The 18,546-nt window shown below is 39.9% G+C and overlaps 1 protein-coding gene across 4 annotated transcripts in view; it reads left to right on the top strand.

Moving 5' to 3' along the window:
• Positions 1-18,328, top strand: part of RUFY2 (RUN and FYVE domain containing 2) — a 60,283-nt gene extending 41,955 nt beyond the window's left edge. The window contains exons 13-18 of one of the 4 annotated variants that reach the window (XM_070752127.1): positions 5,604-5,723; positions 8,635-8,764; positions 13,310-13,404; positions 14,838-14,886; positions 15,495-15,572; positions 16,239-18,328. In XM_070752127.1, the coding sequence (XP_070608228.1) occupies positions 5,604-5,723; positions 8,635-8,764; positions 13,310-13,404; positions 14,838-14,886; positions 15,495-15,572; positions 16,239-16,382 (616 nt within the window). In that variant the 3' untranslated portion in view covers positions 16,383-18,328. Of the gene's footprint in view, positions 1-2,121; positions 5,400-5,603; positions 5,724-8,634; positions 8,765-13,309; positions 13,405-13,435; positions 13,516-14,837; positions 14,887-15,494; positions 15,573-16,238 lie in introns of those variants that run through there. The other 3 variants (XM_070752128.1, XM_070752129.1, XM_070752130.1) reach the window with 3 other exon arrangements.
• Positions 18,329-18,546: the final 218 nt, after the last annotated feature.

Genomic DNA, 18,546 nt, shown 5'->3' with positions numbered 1-18,546 from the left:
GAATCCACTCTTCCTTTCTGTTCTAAATCACAATATAGCCCATTTTGTGCAGATTGCAGTTAGCTATTCCAAAACTTTTCTCCCGTTTAAATTTTCCATACCATTAGCAATTCTTCCAAGCTCCCTTTGACCTAAATATATGCTGTGCTGGGGGCAACAAACTGAGTGGCAAATATAGGATAAGACTTGGATCTCCTCTCAAACACAGCTGTAGACTGATGATGCATTGAAGGATGAGTTGAAAGGTAGAAAAGCCATAGGGAATGTTTTCAGTCCAATCCAGGGGCTCTTCTCCCCCCCCCTTTTTGGGGGGGGGGTAGATGTGACCTGCACAGCCTTCTAATACCAGCAGCTATGAGACTGACAGAAAACTCTGGGAGGCTCAGATTGCACATGACCTGCTATACTGATTGATATTGAATTCAAATTTTCAAAGACTTTTTTGTTTTGTTAACTGGTTTTCTCATCCATGCAGCAGGTTGCATGTAAAAAGAAGAAGTTTCGGAAGCAGGCTATATTTTTGTTGATATTAGTTCCATGAAAAGAGATTAAATATAAGGCAAGATATACATAAGAGTTTAAGTCCTTTTAAAATAACCCTAGAATTGAGGCTCTAGATCAGGGCTGGCAAACTCCCGGGCCGCAGGCCAGATACATCATGCGCTGCCCACACCCAGGCCTGATTTAGCTATGTCATGTGACACCGCTATGACGACGTGAGTTTGACATCCCTGGTCTAGATGTTAAAATTAGAGAATTGGTACATTACCTTTTATTTCTGACTTGCTTTCACTTGTTAGCAGAAATTTCTAATAAAGAAGTTGAAATAAGATTGGCTTCAATCTGAGGCTGAACCAACCATGGCTAGAAACCATGGTTGATTCAGCCTCAGATCTAAGCCAATCTTATTTCTCCCTTAAGAAGCCCAGCGACCAGTTAGGTCCCACAGAGTTGGCCTTCTCTGGGTCCCGTCAACTAAACAATGTCGTTTGGCGGGACCCAGGGGAAGAGCCTACTCTGTGGCGGCCCCGACCCTTTGGAACCAACTCCCCCCAGATATCAGAGTTGCCCCCACCCTCCTTGCCTTTCGTAAGCTCCTTAAAGCCCACCTCTGTCGTCAGGCATGGGGGAATTGAGACTTTCCCTCCCCCTAGGCTTATAAAATTTATGCATGGTATGTTAGTATGTATGATTGGTTTCTAAATTGGGGTTTTAAATTAACTTAAATATTAGATTTGTTTACATTGTATTATTATTGCTGTGAGCCGCCCCGAGTCTGCGGAGAGGGGCGGCATACAAATCTGATTAATAAATAATAAATAAATAAATAAGCCATGAGTAAATTTAGGTTTATGGTGAAATAAATCATCTATCCTGATTGGAGAGGTCTGCAGGTTTGTGTCAAAAAGATTATCAGCCTTGATCAATACCCTGACACCAAGGGTGTCCAACTCTCACAATTATCCCAGCCAGTCATGGATTGAAGTCCACATGTCTCAAAGTTGGACTACAAACTGACTTACATCTTTTTCACTGTCTTGCACAGAAAAAAGAATAGGGCTTTGATTACAAATTTTTGACCAACCCCTCCCTGTTGACACTTGTGTTCTGATTGAATTGTAATGCTAAATGTATCATAGAGTATGCTTTCCAGTTTGCGCAGAAGTTAGTCATTCATATTTCTGTGAGAAAGAAAGTGAGGAGGAGGTCTAGAACAGGGTACACAAAAATGCTTATTCCTTTTTCTCCTCAATTCCTGGCCTTTGAATTTAGACACTAGAGCAGTTGTCAAATCACAATCCCAGAAGTGTGTTAAAAATGGTTGATTTTTATTCTTAAAAATGGTTGATTTTTATTCTTAAAAATGGTTGATTTTTATTCTTAAAAATGGTTGATTTTGATATTTAAAAATGTAAACATCCATAGTCTCATCATTCTTTCTTTTTCAATCCAGTCTATTGAACAAAAGACATGATTGTGTATTAAAACGTTAGTAAGCATGAATATTCTTTTATTGACATCGTTTTTCCTCTTTCTTTTTCTTTTCTCCTTTATCCCACATATTTTTGGATGTTTTTTTATTGCCTTTGTCTTTGATTTCTATCCATTGCACATCTGAAGTGACAAGGAATTGTTAACGCAGACTAGAACTATTGCTATGACTTTGGTGAAATGTTCCGGTCGTGAAGGGCAACCCCAGTACAAGCTGGTTAAAGACATATCGTTTTGAAGCCATAGATCTTGCAAAGCAATTTGCAATGGAGCAAACAGTCAACAGCGCTTACTCAAGGGAATTGAGCTTAGAATGGAGTCTCTTGTCCATGTATTTCGTTTACTTGGGATGTCAGTGTAGTATTTCTCATCAGACCGTGTTTCTGACACCGATTACCTGCTTTGTTTTTCCGAAAGGAAGTGAGAATAGAAATTTCAATTTAAGAGTTTCCAGTTGGAATCGATCTTTTCAAAATCACACTATTATTACTTAGCAAATGATAAACAGAGACTGACTTCAACTTCTGCTAGCACCATTTTTATCACAGTGAAGCTGGTAGGGGGGATTGTAATTCAACCTCTGTTTACATAGATCTTTTCTTGGCGTTTTGATAAGGACAAGAGTTAAACATGGTCTTCCGGATTAACTTTAAATATATTAATCCTTGCACAGTGTTGTTTTTAAGAATTGTAGACGGCCCCCACAATTGTGCTGGGAGAATTATATTTTGCTTTAAAAAGAGGAATTCAATTGGAAATCCACCATGCTTTGATCCCAAGAAGTCGTGTAATTAAAATTAATTGGTGGACATTGGTGAAGGATAAAACCTCTTTTAGCGGAACGTATATGTGCATCTAGTTTGCCATACAGAAGAAAGAGGGACTATGGAAATACTTTCTATTTATACTGTATTTCCCTGGAAATAAGACCCTGTCTTACAATTTTTAAACCACAAAATAAGCACTTGGCCTCATTTTGGGGGAGGTTTTATTATTTTGGGGCACGTGGAGCCAAGATGGGCTCCTGTTGCTGTTTTACCTGATTTCCAACTCTGTCTCCCTAACCCTAACCACAGGGTGGGTGGTGACCAGCTCCTCATGGGGTTAAGTATTTTCAGGGGGTTTATTTTTGGTGGGGAGGCTTATTTTCAGGGGATGCACTCAAAAGCTCGATTGGGCTTATTAGCAGGGGGTGTCTTATTTTCAGGGAAACACGGTAGTTGATAGCATTCAATCATAGAACGGAAATTATTTGTTTGTGCTTGGATGTCTCCCTGGATAGAGAGGCTTTACGATTATTATTATTTTTTTGGAAAGGGGCTTTCTCCCACGCCCCTGCCCTTAAGGCTATGGGGGAAATCATCCTTACAGATGAAGGAGTTTTAGGAACATATTAGCATTCGAGTAGCAGTGTTAGGGCCCCAAAAAGTCAAGATGGCTCAGCAACAGCCATGCAACAGAAGCCCCTGCCCCCTTTGTACGCAGAATGCATGGCATGGGAGCAGGACTTTGATGGCACAAGTGGCTGCTGGCATTTGGGGGTTTTAACTAACTCCCCCTTTCCCCCTCCTTGTAACATTAGAACACAAGATAAATCCCCTTTTAACCTTCTTTACTGAAGGTTTACGCGATGATTTTTTACAAATTTCTCTAGGGATAGACAGTGTTTTCAAAAGCAATTATTTCCCCCACCCCAAAGTGAGGCTAGTGCCATGCCGGAAAAAGCTCACACTTCAATTGCCCTTGGAATGTAGACGACCTGCTTCCTTTTTCCTTAGAAATAAATTTTGGAGCAAGTTGCCTATGAGAGCAGTGACAAGGAAGTGTAGGTCAGTAATGACGAACCTACGAACACTTGCATGCGTCCACTAACCAGCTAATTTTCGGCCTTGGGGAAGGCAGTTTTGCCCTCCCGAGGCTTCAGACAAACTTCCCTGAAGCCCAGAGGGTGAAAAATTGTCCAACAGGCAAAACAGTGCAACAGACAAACTGGAAGGGAATGGGTATGGGCATGTGCGAGCGTGCTAGCACATGCACACACCCACTTTTTGGCATGTAAACCAAATGTTTTGCCATCACTGGTCTAGGCGGACTGCTCTGCCAGGCAGTATTTATATCTGCTTTCTTATCCGCTCTCAAACCTGGATGGGAATCCCAACTATTTACATAACAGCATAGATATTACATTATACCAGTATTAATGATCACAGAACTGATGCCAGACAAGGCACATCAGGCCAGTGTTTCTCATCTTTGGTAACTTGAAGATGCGTGGACTTCAACTCCCAGAATTCCCCTGTAAGGAATTGTGGCTGAGGAATTCTGGGAATTGAAGTCCGCTCATCTTTATCTTGCTAAGATTGAGAAATACTGCATTAGATAGTTGGGGCCTTTCCTTGGCATGTATTTGTTCTGTCTGGGTCACTCCGGAAGCTAGGACCAACCCATAAAGATAAGCCAGACACACCGGTTGAATCCAAACACAGTTTTATAATGGTAAAGAGAAAAGAAGCCAACAGAAAATGTCTTTACAGATCAGGAAAACACTGGAACTGCAAATAGATACACGAAGGCAATTGTTCATACAGAAACACAGGATCCTTAATGCAGACGAGGCTGTTGAGCTAACAGACACACTCCTCCCACCAGTCTTCAAGGCTGCTGGGCCACGAGCCAGGAACAAAAACGCTGAGAGAAAATGCAGATAACACCAACTCCTTCCCTGCTAATGAGGACCACACCCAATCCCCTGGTGTTTCTCATTCAATGCTGATAATATCTACGCAGTTGATTCCTCCTTTGAGCTATGCGTCTCTGCCGCATATTAATGATAGCTTGTGCGTCGTCATCCAGGGACTCCAGAGAATCAAAGCTACTTGCTGGAGAGAGCCCCTCCCCAGGGCTCCCAGGCCTTGCATCAGCATCATTTTAGTGACTGCTATTTGCACTGTCTGACTGCCAAGAACTCTCCTCTCCGCTCTCAGCCATCCCTGGGCATGGAGCCAGCAGAGACGCAGCTGGTCTTTGATCTGGCTCAGGCTGAACCACAACAGTATTGTTGTTCAGCCTCAAATGCACTGTGTCCTAAGTTAAATCATCCATATTTTTACATCAGTTCGAGATGAAAGTCAAAAAACAGTCAAGATGGTGGCTGCGACCATATGGACAGGGGCACCATTACGGTTCTTTTCACTGCCTTTGAGGATGTCCCTGTGGCCTTTCTTTTGTGAAGCCACTTGGCAGGGCTATTTGAAGTTTGGTTTTTCCTTTTCAAAAAGAGAAATCATATCCATAAGAGCTTATATACTCAGCACTCTGTTTGTATGAAACCTAAAATATGTATCACTCTGCTATAATGGCACCTGTTTATCATGGATCCCAAATAAAATAAAATAGAAAAATTTATGGATGTTTTGTGGTGATAGTGAGATTCATAATTTGAATTTGTAGGCATTGTCTGCGTCTCTCATTTGAGTTAGTGAGTTTATCCCCAAACTTTGTTTTCATTTAGAAATGTTCTATTTCCCCATTTTTTTCCTTTTATTTGTCTTCATCCTTTACATCCAAATTCTAGCTTCAGTTTTACCCAAAGTTGATTTGAATTACACCAGATTGCAGCAAGCAGAGAAGGCTCACATGGGAGCAGACAGTGAGGACAAGAAAGTTAAACAAGATTTTATGAATAAATCTGAAAGTCTTCAGAAAGAAATTGTCCAAAAGGAAAATCAAGTGTAAGTAACATTTATTTTGGGGAAACTGGAGTACTTTTAATATTTTATTCTCAACATTTTAATATTTATATGGTCAGCATCAGTGGTAAAATCTACTTACCCTCCCTACTAGTTCAGAAGCATGTGCTTTCTCACCCTCTGTGCATGCGCAGAAGTCATGGTGCATGCGCAGAGGGTTAAAAAAAAGAAAATGGCAATGTCCGGGCGGGTGGGCGGAGCCTCACACTGCCACCGCTACCAGTTCTCTGAACCACCAGTGGCCGCTGCTATCAGTATGCCTGTACCAGGCCGACCAGTAGCATTTGAGCCGGGGTGGCGCAGCAGGTAGAGTGCTGTACTGCAGGCCACTGAAGCTGACTTGTAGAGCTGAAGGTCAGCGGTTCAAATCTCATCACCGGCTCAAGGTTGACTCATCCTTCCATCCTTCCGAGGTGGATAAAATGAGGACCCGGATTGTGGGGGCAATAGCCTAGCTCTGTTAAAAAAGTGCTATTGCTAACATGTTGTAAGCCGCCCTGAGTCTAAGGAGAAGGGTGGCATAAAAATCGAATAAATAAATAAAAATAAATAAATTTCACCCCTGGTCAGTATATACTTTTACTGGATTAATCATTTAAAACAATACCCTGTCCTGGGTGTGCAGTATTTTTCTGTACTGAAATTTGTACAGACTTTTAAGATATTATTTCATGGATGATTAAGGTACAGGATTAGGAACCAGGAGACAGTGAGGTCTAGTCACCCCATAGAATATTTCTAGGTTGGTCTCTCTCCCCCAGCCCAACCTACCTCTCAGGGTTGTTATTGGAAAAATAACATTAATTCAAGGTCAGGTAACATCAAATAAATACCCCCACATGTGTATTTCAACCATTGCCTTTTAACCCTTTGCCTTCTGAAATGAATTCCCCAACATACACTATGATATGACATGGACTTCAATTGAAGTCCACAAGTCTTAAAGTTGACAAGCTTGGAGACCCTGCCTCAATGAATTATTTATTCAGTTTTGTCCATCCTTTATTACTTTATAAGTAACTCAGGATATTAGACTTATAGCTTGCTGCTTGTATCCTTACGATTTATATTAATATTGTTTCCCGATTGCTTATTTGTACCCTATGACAATCATTAAGCATTGTACCTCCTGATTCTTGACAAATGTGTCTCTTCTTTTATGTACACTGAGAGCATATGTACCAATGACAAATTCCTTGTGTGTCCAGTCACACTCTATTTATTTATTATTAATTCGACTTCTGTCCCGCCCAATTCTGAAGGACGTGGCCAATAAAGAATTCTATTCTGTTTTGTTCTATTTCTATTCTTATTCTATTCTAGACCTACCTAATAACCCATCCTCCTATTTTCCCTACTCAATAACCTGTGAAGTGAGTTAGACTGAGAGATAGAGAGAATAGCCCAAAGTCACTTCACTGGCTTTCAAGAATTTCCAAGCCAGCACTTTCATCACTACAGCAGACTGACTCTCCAACAGTACATCAGTAATGTATGTTGAGTTGAACAGTCATTTATGATTAAATGGTGAACAGACTTTCAGTGTCTTCTAATTCTAGTTCAGCCTCTACTCAGAATAAGAATTTTGGATTATCCCAGGCAAATTGTTGCCCTACTTGGTTTAAAAACTTCTGGGGATAGAACATAAGGGGCGTGCATAAGTGCACCAGTGTGCCTTCCGTCCCCTGTCCAATTGTCTCTCCTTATCTCATTTATCTTTTCTTCCTTTCAAATATATTCACCTATACTTTTATATCTTTTCTTCTATTCTTTTCTTTACTTATATTATTACATATCTTTCTCTTCAATGTGTATTATGTATTGGGCAAAATAAATAAATAAAATAAAAATATATATATATCTTTTTCTGCTATTCTCTCAGTTATATTTTACTCCTATATTTTCTCCTCTATTCTCCCTTTAATATGCATTCTACCTGAATATATCCTCTATAACCCTCATTGTGTATTATTGTGTATTGGACAAAACAAACAAACAAATAAAAACAAATTAAATAAATAAAACACCATGATTCCAGGAATCAGGATGTTCCACCGTTTCATAACTCTCGTGGCCAAGAAAATCCTCCTTATTTCAAGTTATTTCAACTCCCACACAGTGGTTCCTGTCCTACTTTGGGTCCTTACAGAGAATAAACCCACAACTTCTTTCCTGTGACAGCCTGGGAAGCACAGGAAAAGGGCTGTCATGTCTCCATCAGATTGAATTCTATTGATCATATCAAGTATCTACAATTAGACTTATGCTGTGATATAAAGGAGATGAAATATTTTATCGTGTAGTTTATGGCACTGATGAAAAGATTAAATAAATTTAAAATGAAGTTAGTGCTTTGTAACATACTACCACATTTGGTGGCAATGTAAGGAAGCAAAAAAATTTTGGACCCAAATTCAGACATGGATGGAAGAAATATTGGATTATAAACTTGAGATAAAACCGGAAATGTATTTATTAGGCATAATCAGAGGCAAACATAGTAAAGAAAACTACTACTTAATACATCACTTACTCACAGCTGCAAGATTAGCATATGCACAAGTATGGAAACAAGAAAAGACTCCAAATGAAGAAATTGTGATTTAAAAAAAAATTAGACTGCGCCAAATTTAGCAAATTAACATACAAGATACAAAACCAACAAAATAAGGACTATTACAGAGTGTGGGAGAAAATATACAACTGGGTGGAAGTTAAGAAAAAGGTATAGCAAATAGAATTGTAAAAGATAAATCTTGTATATATATAAATCGTAAATGTTTAATGTCGTTTTGTATGATGTTTAAATGTTTGTATGTTAAATAAAATAAAAATAAATTTAAAAAAATATTCTTCTAACTTGAATGAATTTTAAAATATTCTATATTTTTAGGTGTCAGTTGGAGACAGATTTGAAAATAGAAAGAGAATGGAGACAAACCATGGAAGATGACCTTAAGAAGGAAAAAGAAACGACTTGTTTTCTACAAACAGAGGCTCAGCAAATCGTTACATTTAAAAAAGTAATTTCTCAAAACTTGAATTCTGATTAAAAACAATAGAGGGACTGGGTAGACCAGAAAGTGCCTTTGCATGCTTCATGAGAGATTTGTGTGAGGGGCCACAAACAGGTGGGCTGTGGGAGGCTTCCAAGGTGGCAGCTGGCAGAAGAGAAGAAATGAAAAAGGTAAGGCGGAAGTGAAAAAAGAAAGGTTCTATATTTAGGCAACAAAAACAAAATGCACAGGTAAGTATATGAGGTACCTTGCTCAACAGTAGTAACTGTGAGAGGGATCTTGGAGTCCTAGTGGACAACCATTTAATATGGTAAATGATTTAGCTTTACTAGATAAATGGTCAAAGCAATGGAAACTGCAGTTTAATGTTTCCAAATGTAAAATAATGCACTTGGGGAAAAGGAATCCTCAATCTGAGTATTGCATTGGCAGTTCTGTGTTAGCAAAAACTTCAGAAGAGAAGGATTTAGGGGTAGTGATTTCTGACAGTCTCAAAATGGGTGAGCAGTGTGGTCGGGCAGTAGGAAAAGCAAGTAGGATGCTTGGCTGCATAGCTAGAGGTATAACAAGCAGGAAGAGGGAGATTGTGATCCCCTTATATAGAGCGCTGGTGAGACCACATTTGGAATACTGTGTTCAGTTCTGGAGACCTCACCTACAAAAAGATATTGACAAAATTGAACGGGTCCAAAGACGGGCTACAAGAATGGTGGAAGGTCTTAAGCATACAGTGATCCCTCTATTATCGCAAGGGTTCCGTTCCAAGACCCCTCGCGATAATCGATTTTTCGCGATGTAGGGTTGCGGAAGTAAAAACACCATCTGCGCATGCGCGCCCTTTTTTCTATGGCCGCGCATGCGTAGATGGTGGAGTTTGCATTCCCCGCCGCCCACGCAAAGGGGAAACCCCGATTCGGCTCCTCGCTGCTGCTGCGCTACCAAGCAGATCAGCTGCTGGGCGGCTGAAGGAACCTTCCCTGGGTCTTCCCCCTCTTGCTGGCGGGCGGGCGAGCGGCGGGCATCAGCGAGGAGCCGGGGTTTCCCCTTTGCGTGGGTGGCCGGGAAGACCCAGGGAAGGTTCCTTCGGCCGCCCAGCAGCTGATCTGCTCGGCGCAGCAGCAGCGAGCAGACGAAGATCGGGGTTTCCCAGCCGCCCACGCAAAGGGGAAACCCCAGCTCCTCGCTGATGCCCCCGCTCGCCTGCCCGCCGCCCGCCAGCAAGAGGGGGAGAGATAGAGAAAGAGAGAGAAGGAAAGAAAGAGATGAGAGAGGGAGGAAGAGAGTGAGAGAGAGGAAGAAGCAAGATAGAGAAAGAGAGAGAGAAAGAAAGATGAGAAAGGAAGGAAGAGAGTGACGTCATCGGGTGGAAAAATCGCGATATAGCGTTTCGCGAAGATCAAGATCGCGAAACTCGAGGGATCACTGTAAAACGTATCAGGAAAGACTTAAAAACTCAATCTGTATAGTCTGGAGGACAGAAGGAAAAGGGGACATGATCGAAACATTTAAATATGTTAAAGGGTTAAATAAGGTCCAGGAGGGAAGTGTTTTTAATAGGAAAGTGAACACAAGAACAAGGGGACACAATCTGAAGTTTTAATTGGGGGAAAGATAAAAAGCAACGTGAGAAAATATTATTTCACTGAAAGAGTAGTAGATCCTTGGAACAAACTTCCAGCAGACGTGGTAGATAAATCCACAGTAACTGAATTTAAACATGCCTGGGATAAACATATATCCATTGTAAGATAAAATACAGGAAATAGTATAAGGGCAGACTAGATGGACCATGAGGTCTTTTTCTGCCGTCAGTCTTCTATGTTTCTATGAGCCAGCAATGTGCAGCAGCTGCCAAAAAAGCCAACACAGTTCTAGGCTGCATTAACAGAGGGATAGAATCAAGACCTTGTGAAGTGTTAATACCACTTTACAATGCCTTGGTAAGGCCACACTTGGGAGTACTGCATTCAGTTTTGGTCACCATGATGTAAAAAGGATGTTGAGATTCTAGCAAGAGTGCAGACAAGCGCAACAAAGATGATTAGGGGACTGGAGGCTAAAATATATGAAGAATGGTTGAAGGAACTGGGCATGTCTAGTTTAATGAAAAGAAGGACCGGAGAGACGTGATAGCAGTGTTCTAATATCTCAGGGATTGCCACAAAGAAGAGTCAGGCTATGCTCCAAAGCACCTGAGGGTAGGACAAGAAGCAATGGGTGGAAACTAAACAAGGAGAGAAACAACTTAGAATTAAGGAGAAGATTCCTGACAGTTAGAACAATTGATCAATGGAACAGCTTGCCTCCAGAAGTCGTGAATGCTCCAACACTGGAAGTTTTTAAAAAGATGTTGGATAACCATTTGTCTGAAGTAGTGCAGGGTCTCCTGCCCAAGCAGGGGGCTGGACTAGAGAACCTCCAAGGTCCCTTCCAACTGTTGTTGTTATTATTATTAAGAGCTTTTTTGCCTGAAATTTCCTTGACAGAGTTTGCAGACATGGAAAACTGGAAGATGTAGAAAACTGAGTCTTTGCGATGGCAAACAAAAATGTTATTTTTAACCATTTGTACATAGATGGGGAAGAGGGGAATCCTGATCAGAATCCTGATCCTGATCAGTATTTCCAAACATATATTAAAAATGTCTAATATTCACTCAATGTCCATTTTATAAGGCGAGCTGATAAATTTTGTTTAGAAGTCGGGGCCTTTGTTTCACCAAGAAGTGGGAATGAAATTGCTTTCAACAAATGTGAATTCAGAAATGATATACTAAGCTTATTTCTAAGCCTATCAACCTTCACATTAAGGATCAGTGCTTACTAGCATTTCCTTCTGGTTTTAGATATTTTACAGAATTAATGTAGAATTCTTATTTTTTATAATTTGGCATCACGCAGGGGGCCATTAAAAACAAAGATGGCCTTAACTTATGATTGAAAGCCAGTCAGGGGATGAGAGCCATCTTGACTTTTTTTTTGACAATCTCTGCATACAGTGATCTCTCGATTATTGCGAGGGTTCCGTTCCAAGAACCCTCGTGATAATCGATTTTTCGCGATGTAGGGTTGCGGAAGTAAAAACACCATCTGCGCATGCGCGCCCTTTTTTTCATGGCCGCGCATGCGCAGATGGTGGAGTTTGCGTGGGCGGCGGGGAAGACCCAGGGAAGGTTCCTTCGGCCGCCAAGCAGCTGATCTGCTCGGCAGCGCAGCAGCAGCGAGCAGACGAAGATCGGGGTTTCCCCTTTGCGTGGGCGGCGGGGAAACCCCAATCTTCATCTGCTCGCTGCTGCTGCGGCCGCCCAGCAGATCAGCTGCTGGGCGGCCGAAGGAACCTTCCCTGGGTCTTCCTCGCTGATGCCCCCGCTTGCCCGCCCGCCGCCCGCCAGTAAGAGGGGGAGAGATAGAGAGAGAGAAGGAAAGAAAGAGATGAGAGAGGGAGGAAGAGAGTGTGAGAGGAAGAAGCAAGATAGAGAAAGAGAGAGAGAAAGGAAGATGAGAAAGGAAGAGAGTGACGTCATCGGGTGGAAAAATCGCAATATAGCGTTTCGCGAAGAACGAGATCGCGAAAATCGAGGGATCACTGTATACTGTAGTCTGCTATCTGTTCATTACTTTGGGGCTGTGATTCACAGAAGTTCCAAATTTACACAAACGAGTGTGCTCTCAATTGGGACATACTTGGAATGTCTTATTTTATTGCTGTATTTATCTCTAAAAAATTTCATGTTCTATTCCTCACATTACTTAGCTTGAGCAAATGGTCATCATTTTATATTTCTTTTCTTTTTTAAAAAAGTTTTTCCATTTGTCTTTTGCTCCACCCACCTTTTTACCTGTTATGACTAAAGAGTACAGTATTTCTCCAATATTGTTAATGCTGTCCTTGGCTCAGTTGATTAGATCCGCACAAGAAGAGGTGTGTACCACACAAGGAACATGTGTGAAAAGCCTCGTGGGAGATTGGTCTTATTCAAAGACGTATCTTATGTTTAGCTGCCCACAATGTAAATATTTCTGTTGAGTTGCATGAAAATTATGGTCATCCAGCCAGCCATTTGATAAGTCAGAATCATTCTGTTTTGGAATGAAGAGAAATCACTTGCTTTTTGTGTGGATTTGAAGTCTCAGGGTGCCGGCTGAAGATATATTGTTTCACATTACTCTCTAGAAACAATTGTGCTTCAGTTCAGACACTTTTTCTGTTTTCTTTTATCTCAGTGCTTTTCAACCTTGGCAAAAATAAGATACAGTACATGAATTTCAGTTCCCAGAATTTTGCAGTCAGCATTGCTGGGCTGGGGAATTTGGGGAGTTGAAGTCCCCACATCTTAAACTTGTCAAGGTTGAGAAACATGATCTATCCTGTTCTGACATAAAACGAATCCTTATTCATTCACTGCCTCTGAATAAGTTTGTAGGTATCAATGTGATAATCCGGCTTTCATTGAGCCTGTGTTTGAACCAAAGAAATGCCTGATATACATTTCTCAATGTCCATTATTGTCATTTTTTACATATCAAGTAATTATATTTGTTTCTATTTAAGGAATTCCTAAAATTACAGGGGAAAAACAAGCAGTTGAGAAACCTTTGTCATGATCAAGAAGAAGCTCTCCAAGAATTAGCCGGCAAACTTAGCGAGTAATTTTCTTTCTTTTTTCTTTTTTTAAAGGGAAGGGGCATCATTATCCAGTATCCCAATGCTGAATGGATTAATTAGGAATCATATTTATAATTTAAGTATTTCATATTCTGTTGCAAGGTTGGGCAACATTCGTAAACTGCTTAAAACCCACTTCTGCCGCTAGGCATGGGGGAACTGAGATACACTCTCCCCCTAGGCCTTTACAATTGTATGCATGGTATGTTTGTACGTATGATTGTTTTTTTATATAATGGGTTTTTAACTGTTTTTTAATATTGGATTTTGTTATTTACTGTTTACTGCTGTTGTTAGCCGCCCCGAGTCTGCGAAGAGGGGCGGCATACAAATCCAAATAATAAATAAATAAATAATGACCTCTGGATTCCCAGATTCTTGAGCCAGCATAGTTGTCCACTCCTGCTCCATCGACATACTACACGTATTGAGACCATTGTGTATGTTAACAGCCAAGTCAGCTTGCTAAGTATCCAGATTTTCAGAAGCTTCCATAGGTAGCAGATGTCACATGTACACCTACTTCAGGGGTGGGTTTCAACTTACCTCGCTGCCGTTTTGCTCCCTTCTATGCCGCATGGGCATGCCTCACGGGCACATGCGCAATAACAAAAAAATCGAGAGGGAAAAAAGCCAAAAAAAGATGGCAACTGCATGCAGTGCTGAAACTCGGCTTCTGCACATGCTCAGAAGGAAAAAAGTTTTTAAAAAAAGGAAGGAATTTTTTTTTAAAAATGGCAGCGTCCATGGACAGGCACTAACCGATCTGGTTTGGCGACGTCATCATGTTGTCACCAGCAGGTCCCTACTGGTTTAGGTGAACCAGGGGGAACGCATCCCTGACCTCTTTGTGTGGAGAAGGAAGTACGTTTCCCAAGTATTATTAGACCTTCCATGAATTTAATTCAAGATAAGCCTATAATGTATAGTTTTATACAGACCACCTAACCCTAAGCAAAATAGTAGTGTGATTTCTGTAACAAAGAATTCAGCCTCAGAATTTCAGAACTGAATTAGTTTATTGATACATATAAAGAAACAGTAAAAATAAGATGATCTAAGGAAAAATTACTTTGAAAACACCAAACCACCTTTACTTATTTTTTTTGTACTTGCAAGATTAATGTCCAAGTGAGATTTACTTCTGAATGGTCCCACAATTAAGATTGGCCTCTAAAACAGACAATAATATACTTTTATTTCATATCTTGATGTTACTGAGCTTTCATTTTGAATTATTTCGTGTGTCTGAATTACAATTTAAATATTAAAGTGACCAGAACCTCCAGCAGTTTGTCATCACAAAAATGAACAAGTACTTATTTAAATAACAAAACGGGGAAAAGCAAATATAGGAATAATGAACATAAACATTCCAAAAACCCATAATTTCTAAATTGCGTCTTCTCTTTAGATCAAAGCTTAAAATAGAAGACATAAAAGAAGCAAACAAAACACTTCAGGTTAGTAATATTTGGGATGATAACTGATAACCTGAGTTGGTTGTTTCATTAAAATATTAGTTTTTCTGCCTTATGCTTACTTTGTAAATCGGAGCATAAATTGTTATATGACAATTGTCACTGTGCATTTGGGTTCTATTCCAGCACATATAAAATATTTTCAATTTGAGATATATTGGCCTGATGCTACCAGAATATTCCTGTGCTACTCCAAATGCATTAGAAGGTTACACCGTTGTTTCAATTTTTCTAGAAGAGTATCTTAACTTTTAATTAAAATGGGAATACCTATTTCAAATTTTAAATGTTTTGGTATATCTTTATTCTGCTTTATTTTTTATTTTTTTAAAAATGCTATTTCAATATAATTTAGATAAGGGTCAACAAATTCACACATGACTTTTGCAGTTAAGTCCACTTCCTTTCTCTGAACTTAATTTGAACTCTGGTTTTAAAGAGTACAATTTCTACTGGAAGATTTCTGCCCTATTTTGGAAAGGCTTACTCTGCGAATGTTGCCCTTCGGTAAATCCAATATGGCGTGTAATAAAACAATAGTTTTGCACCTGCCGTGGTTCGGTTCAGACAGTGTCTTTTCTCCTCACCAGGGCCTGGTCTGGTTGAAGGACAAAGAAGCTACGCACTGCAAATTATGTGAAAAAGAATTTTCTCTTTCCAAGAGGAAGGTGAGTTTATATTAAAATTTGTCTTTTCTTTCATTAATTAAAAATGATTAAAACCTGGAAAAGTGCCAGGAGACGTACTGCTCATTACATGCAGTAAATGTCATCAATTGCTATGAATTAAATACATATTTTCACTCATTAGATCAGGGGTGTCAAACTCAAGGCCCGGGGGCTATCCTAGAAACAGCAAAGCAACTAACAGCCTGTGGTGTCTGCCAGCAAAAATGGAGCTCAGGAAGAGCAAACACAGGCCATGGGAGGCCATTTTTGCTGGGAAAGCGCTCAGGCTCCACAGGCGCCCTGGCATGAGTAATGGCGAGCTAGCCACGCCCACCCCAGCCCGAGGTCAAACCCTAATGCAGCCCTCCATGAAATCGAGTTTGACACCCCTGCACTAAATAGGCATTTTTTATCAACCATCTAGCTGGCTCTGTTCTCTCTGAAAATATGATGTAGAAATTTTAGAGTAGCTGTTTTACCATTGCAATCAATAAATTGGGAGAATTCCTGTAATGATTTTCCAAATAATATGTCTTCAAGTTTTGGTACAGAACATTTTTCACCCACAAAAAATGTAGCTAGGCTGGTAGACCAAAGTTATCATTGGTTTTTGCTTAGTACACAAATTATATTGGCATAAAAATCTTTTTTTTTTTTTAAATTTAGCATCATTGTAGAAACTGTGGTGAAATTTTCTGCAATGCCTGCTCTGACAACGAGTTGCCTTTGCCATCTTCACCAAAGCCGGTTCGTGTCTGTGACTCCTGTCATGCACTACTCATACAAAGGTGTTCTTCCAATATGCCCTAAGTCTTCTGCAGAAGTTATCAGATTCTCACTATGAGAATGAGTGCTGTCGTGTTGGCTGCTTATGTATATATATGTATTACTGCAATTAATGCCTTTAATGTCAAAATAATGGAAACACTTTGTCACTACATCTTTGTGCCATCTTGCCATACCAGAATCAAAGTCTTGTTTTTTTACAGTTGTGCTGTGGCAATTATTGAAATGCATCTGCTCTGCAGTTCTGTTTCTGCTATTTTATGTTGCCAGAGGGCTATTCTAGTATGTGGTACAGAATTGACCTTATAATGAAAGCTTTATGCTGAGAACAGGGAAGCCGAGAAGCTGACATTGGAGCTGGATAACGTTAACATCAACGGCACTATTTGTGTAGTTTGTTATCCTCCCTGACACTTCCACTGAAAAAGCATTGTTGCCTAAGTGTGGGCAAAGATGAATTAGACAAATTATAAACAAATGTATATGGTGGCAGAACTTGGTTATTTTCTCTCCGGTGTCTCTACACAAGTTGGCCTCCAATTCCAGCTTCTGGGCAACAGTTTATGCAGGTTTATATTGAATGCATTAGGTTGGAGAATCTAGTTTATCAAGATGGAAAGATTTGCTTCTCATGTGGAAATTCACGTTCAGGATCCGTCTAGATCAGACAGCTGAGGGCTGAATGATTTCCATTTGGAGGTTCAGATGAGAAAGGTTAGGGAGAGAAGGGTCTCTTAGTGTTAAATCTCTGGCATCAAAATCCATGGTCAACTTCCCCAACTGGTTAACATGCAGCCCTTACAATAGTTGCAAAATAATCCTTTATATATCAAGGAAGGGTAGTAGGCCCACTTGAAGGATGTCTCTTTCCTTTGCAGTGGTTTTCAGACAAGTGATGCCACATAAAACGTTTGGCAGTGTAGCAACTGTACAATTCTTCATATATTGTATAAGACTGGTTGGGGTAGACTTGCAAAAAGAATGTATCTTAAAATTTGTCTCCAAGATTTAGAGACAAGCCTAGCTGGACTTTTTGTATAAATAGAGCTTTTATACTTATGCACAAACTATTTGCACTTCTTTGTAAACTTAACTTATTCAAAATGATCTATAGGGAATATAAATTACAAAATAGCCAATTGCCAAATGAAGCTGTTAACAGAACAGGCCAGGATAGTGTTGCTCGTAGGAAAGTGAAAAAAAGATTCCTTAGTCTAGTCATTTTTTTTGTAAAACCACTATATGTAATTAACAATTTTACTTGAAAAATTGTGTAATTTAAAAAAATGGTAGTCTTGTTGTACTGATGGGTTGTTTCTAATAGATGTTAAAAAAGTTTTTAATGTAAAAAAAGCATTGCCTATTGAAAAACAACAATGCGGTTTTTTTCTGTTGGATCGATCTAAACCAACCACCCCTTTTTGAATCTTCCTCTTTTTGATTCCTCTTTCACAACTGGGTGCCTTCCAGATGTATTAAAAAATATGGAGTTGCATTATAAGATCAGTATAGGATCCATGAAAGGCAAATATGAGGTCAATAAAACTAAGGTCAATAAAATGTGGTGCAGTGATGTTGTGTTCTGCAATTTTAAGTAGTTTTCAGTATTTAAGCGATACTATCTAAAACATCGATAACCCTTTTATAGGTTTGAGTTAGTACAAGAAATTACTGGGAAACTCCCTGTCTGTAAAAAGCTGTTGGCATAGAACCAGGCAACCACATGAATGGGTGAGTTCTCAGTTATGAGAATCTGGATTCGTACCACTGGCTGGGGAATTCTGAGAGTTGAAGGCCACCCATCCAAGCTGCTGAAGCCAAGAAACTCTACTGGATCATTCAGTGAGGACACTTTTAAGGGAGAAAGGTCATTTCCAACTTGATAATTCTGAAATTCTTGTATCAAAATGTCAAAGTAAGCCTTAACAACCATATAACCATTTTTCTAATAAATGTTCTAATAATTACAAGCTTAACTTTATCGTTCATCACTCTCCCCTCCCCATCAGTTGTGAGATGGTTACATTTTATTGCTTAATCAGCAGGGCTGTGAAGTGGTTCAGATTCAGTTCCCAAATCATGCTTTCGACATGACACTTGGGTTTGCAAGAAAGGTACAATTCTGAGAAAAAGACACACATATATTGAATAATTGCAGACAGGCTCTGAAATACTTGGGCAACTGATT

This window comes from Erythrolamprus reginae, chromosome 5, assembly GCF_031021105.1.
Source record: "Erythrolamprus reginae isolate rEryReg1 chromosome 5, rEryReg1.hap1, whole genome shotgun sequence".
Classification (NCBI taxonomy): Eukaryota; Metazoa; Chordata; class Lepidosauria; order Squamata; family Dipsadidae; genus Erythrolamprus; species Erythrolamprus reginae.
This window is presented reverse-complemented; position numbering and strand designations above follow the sequence as displayed.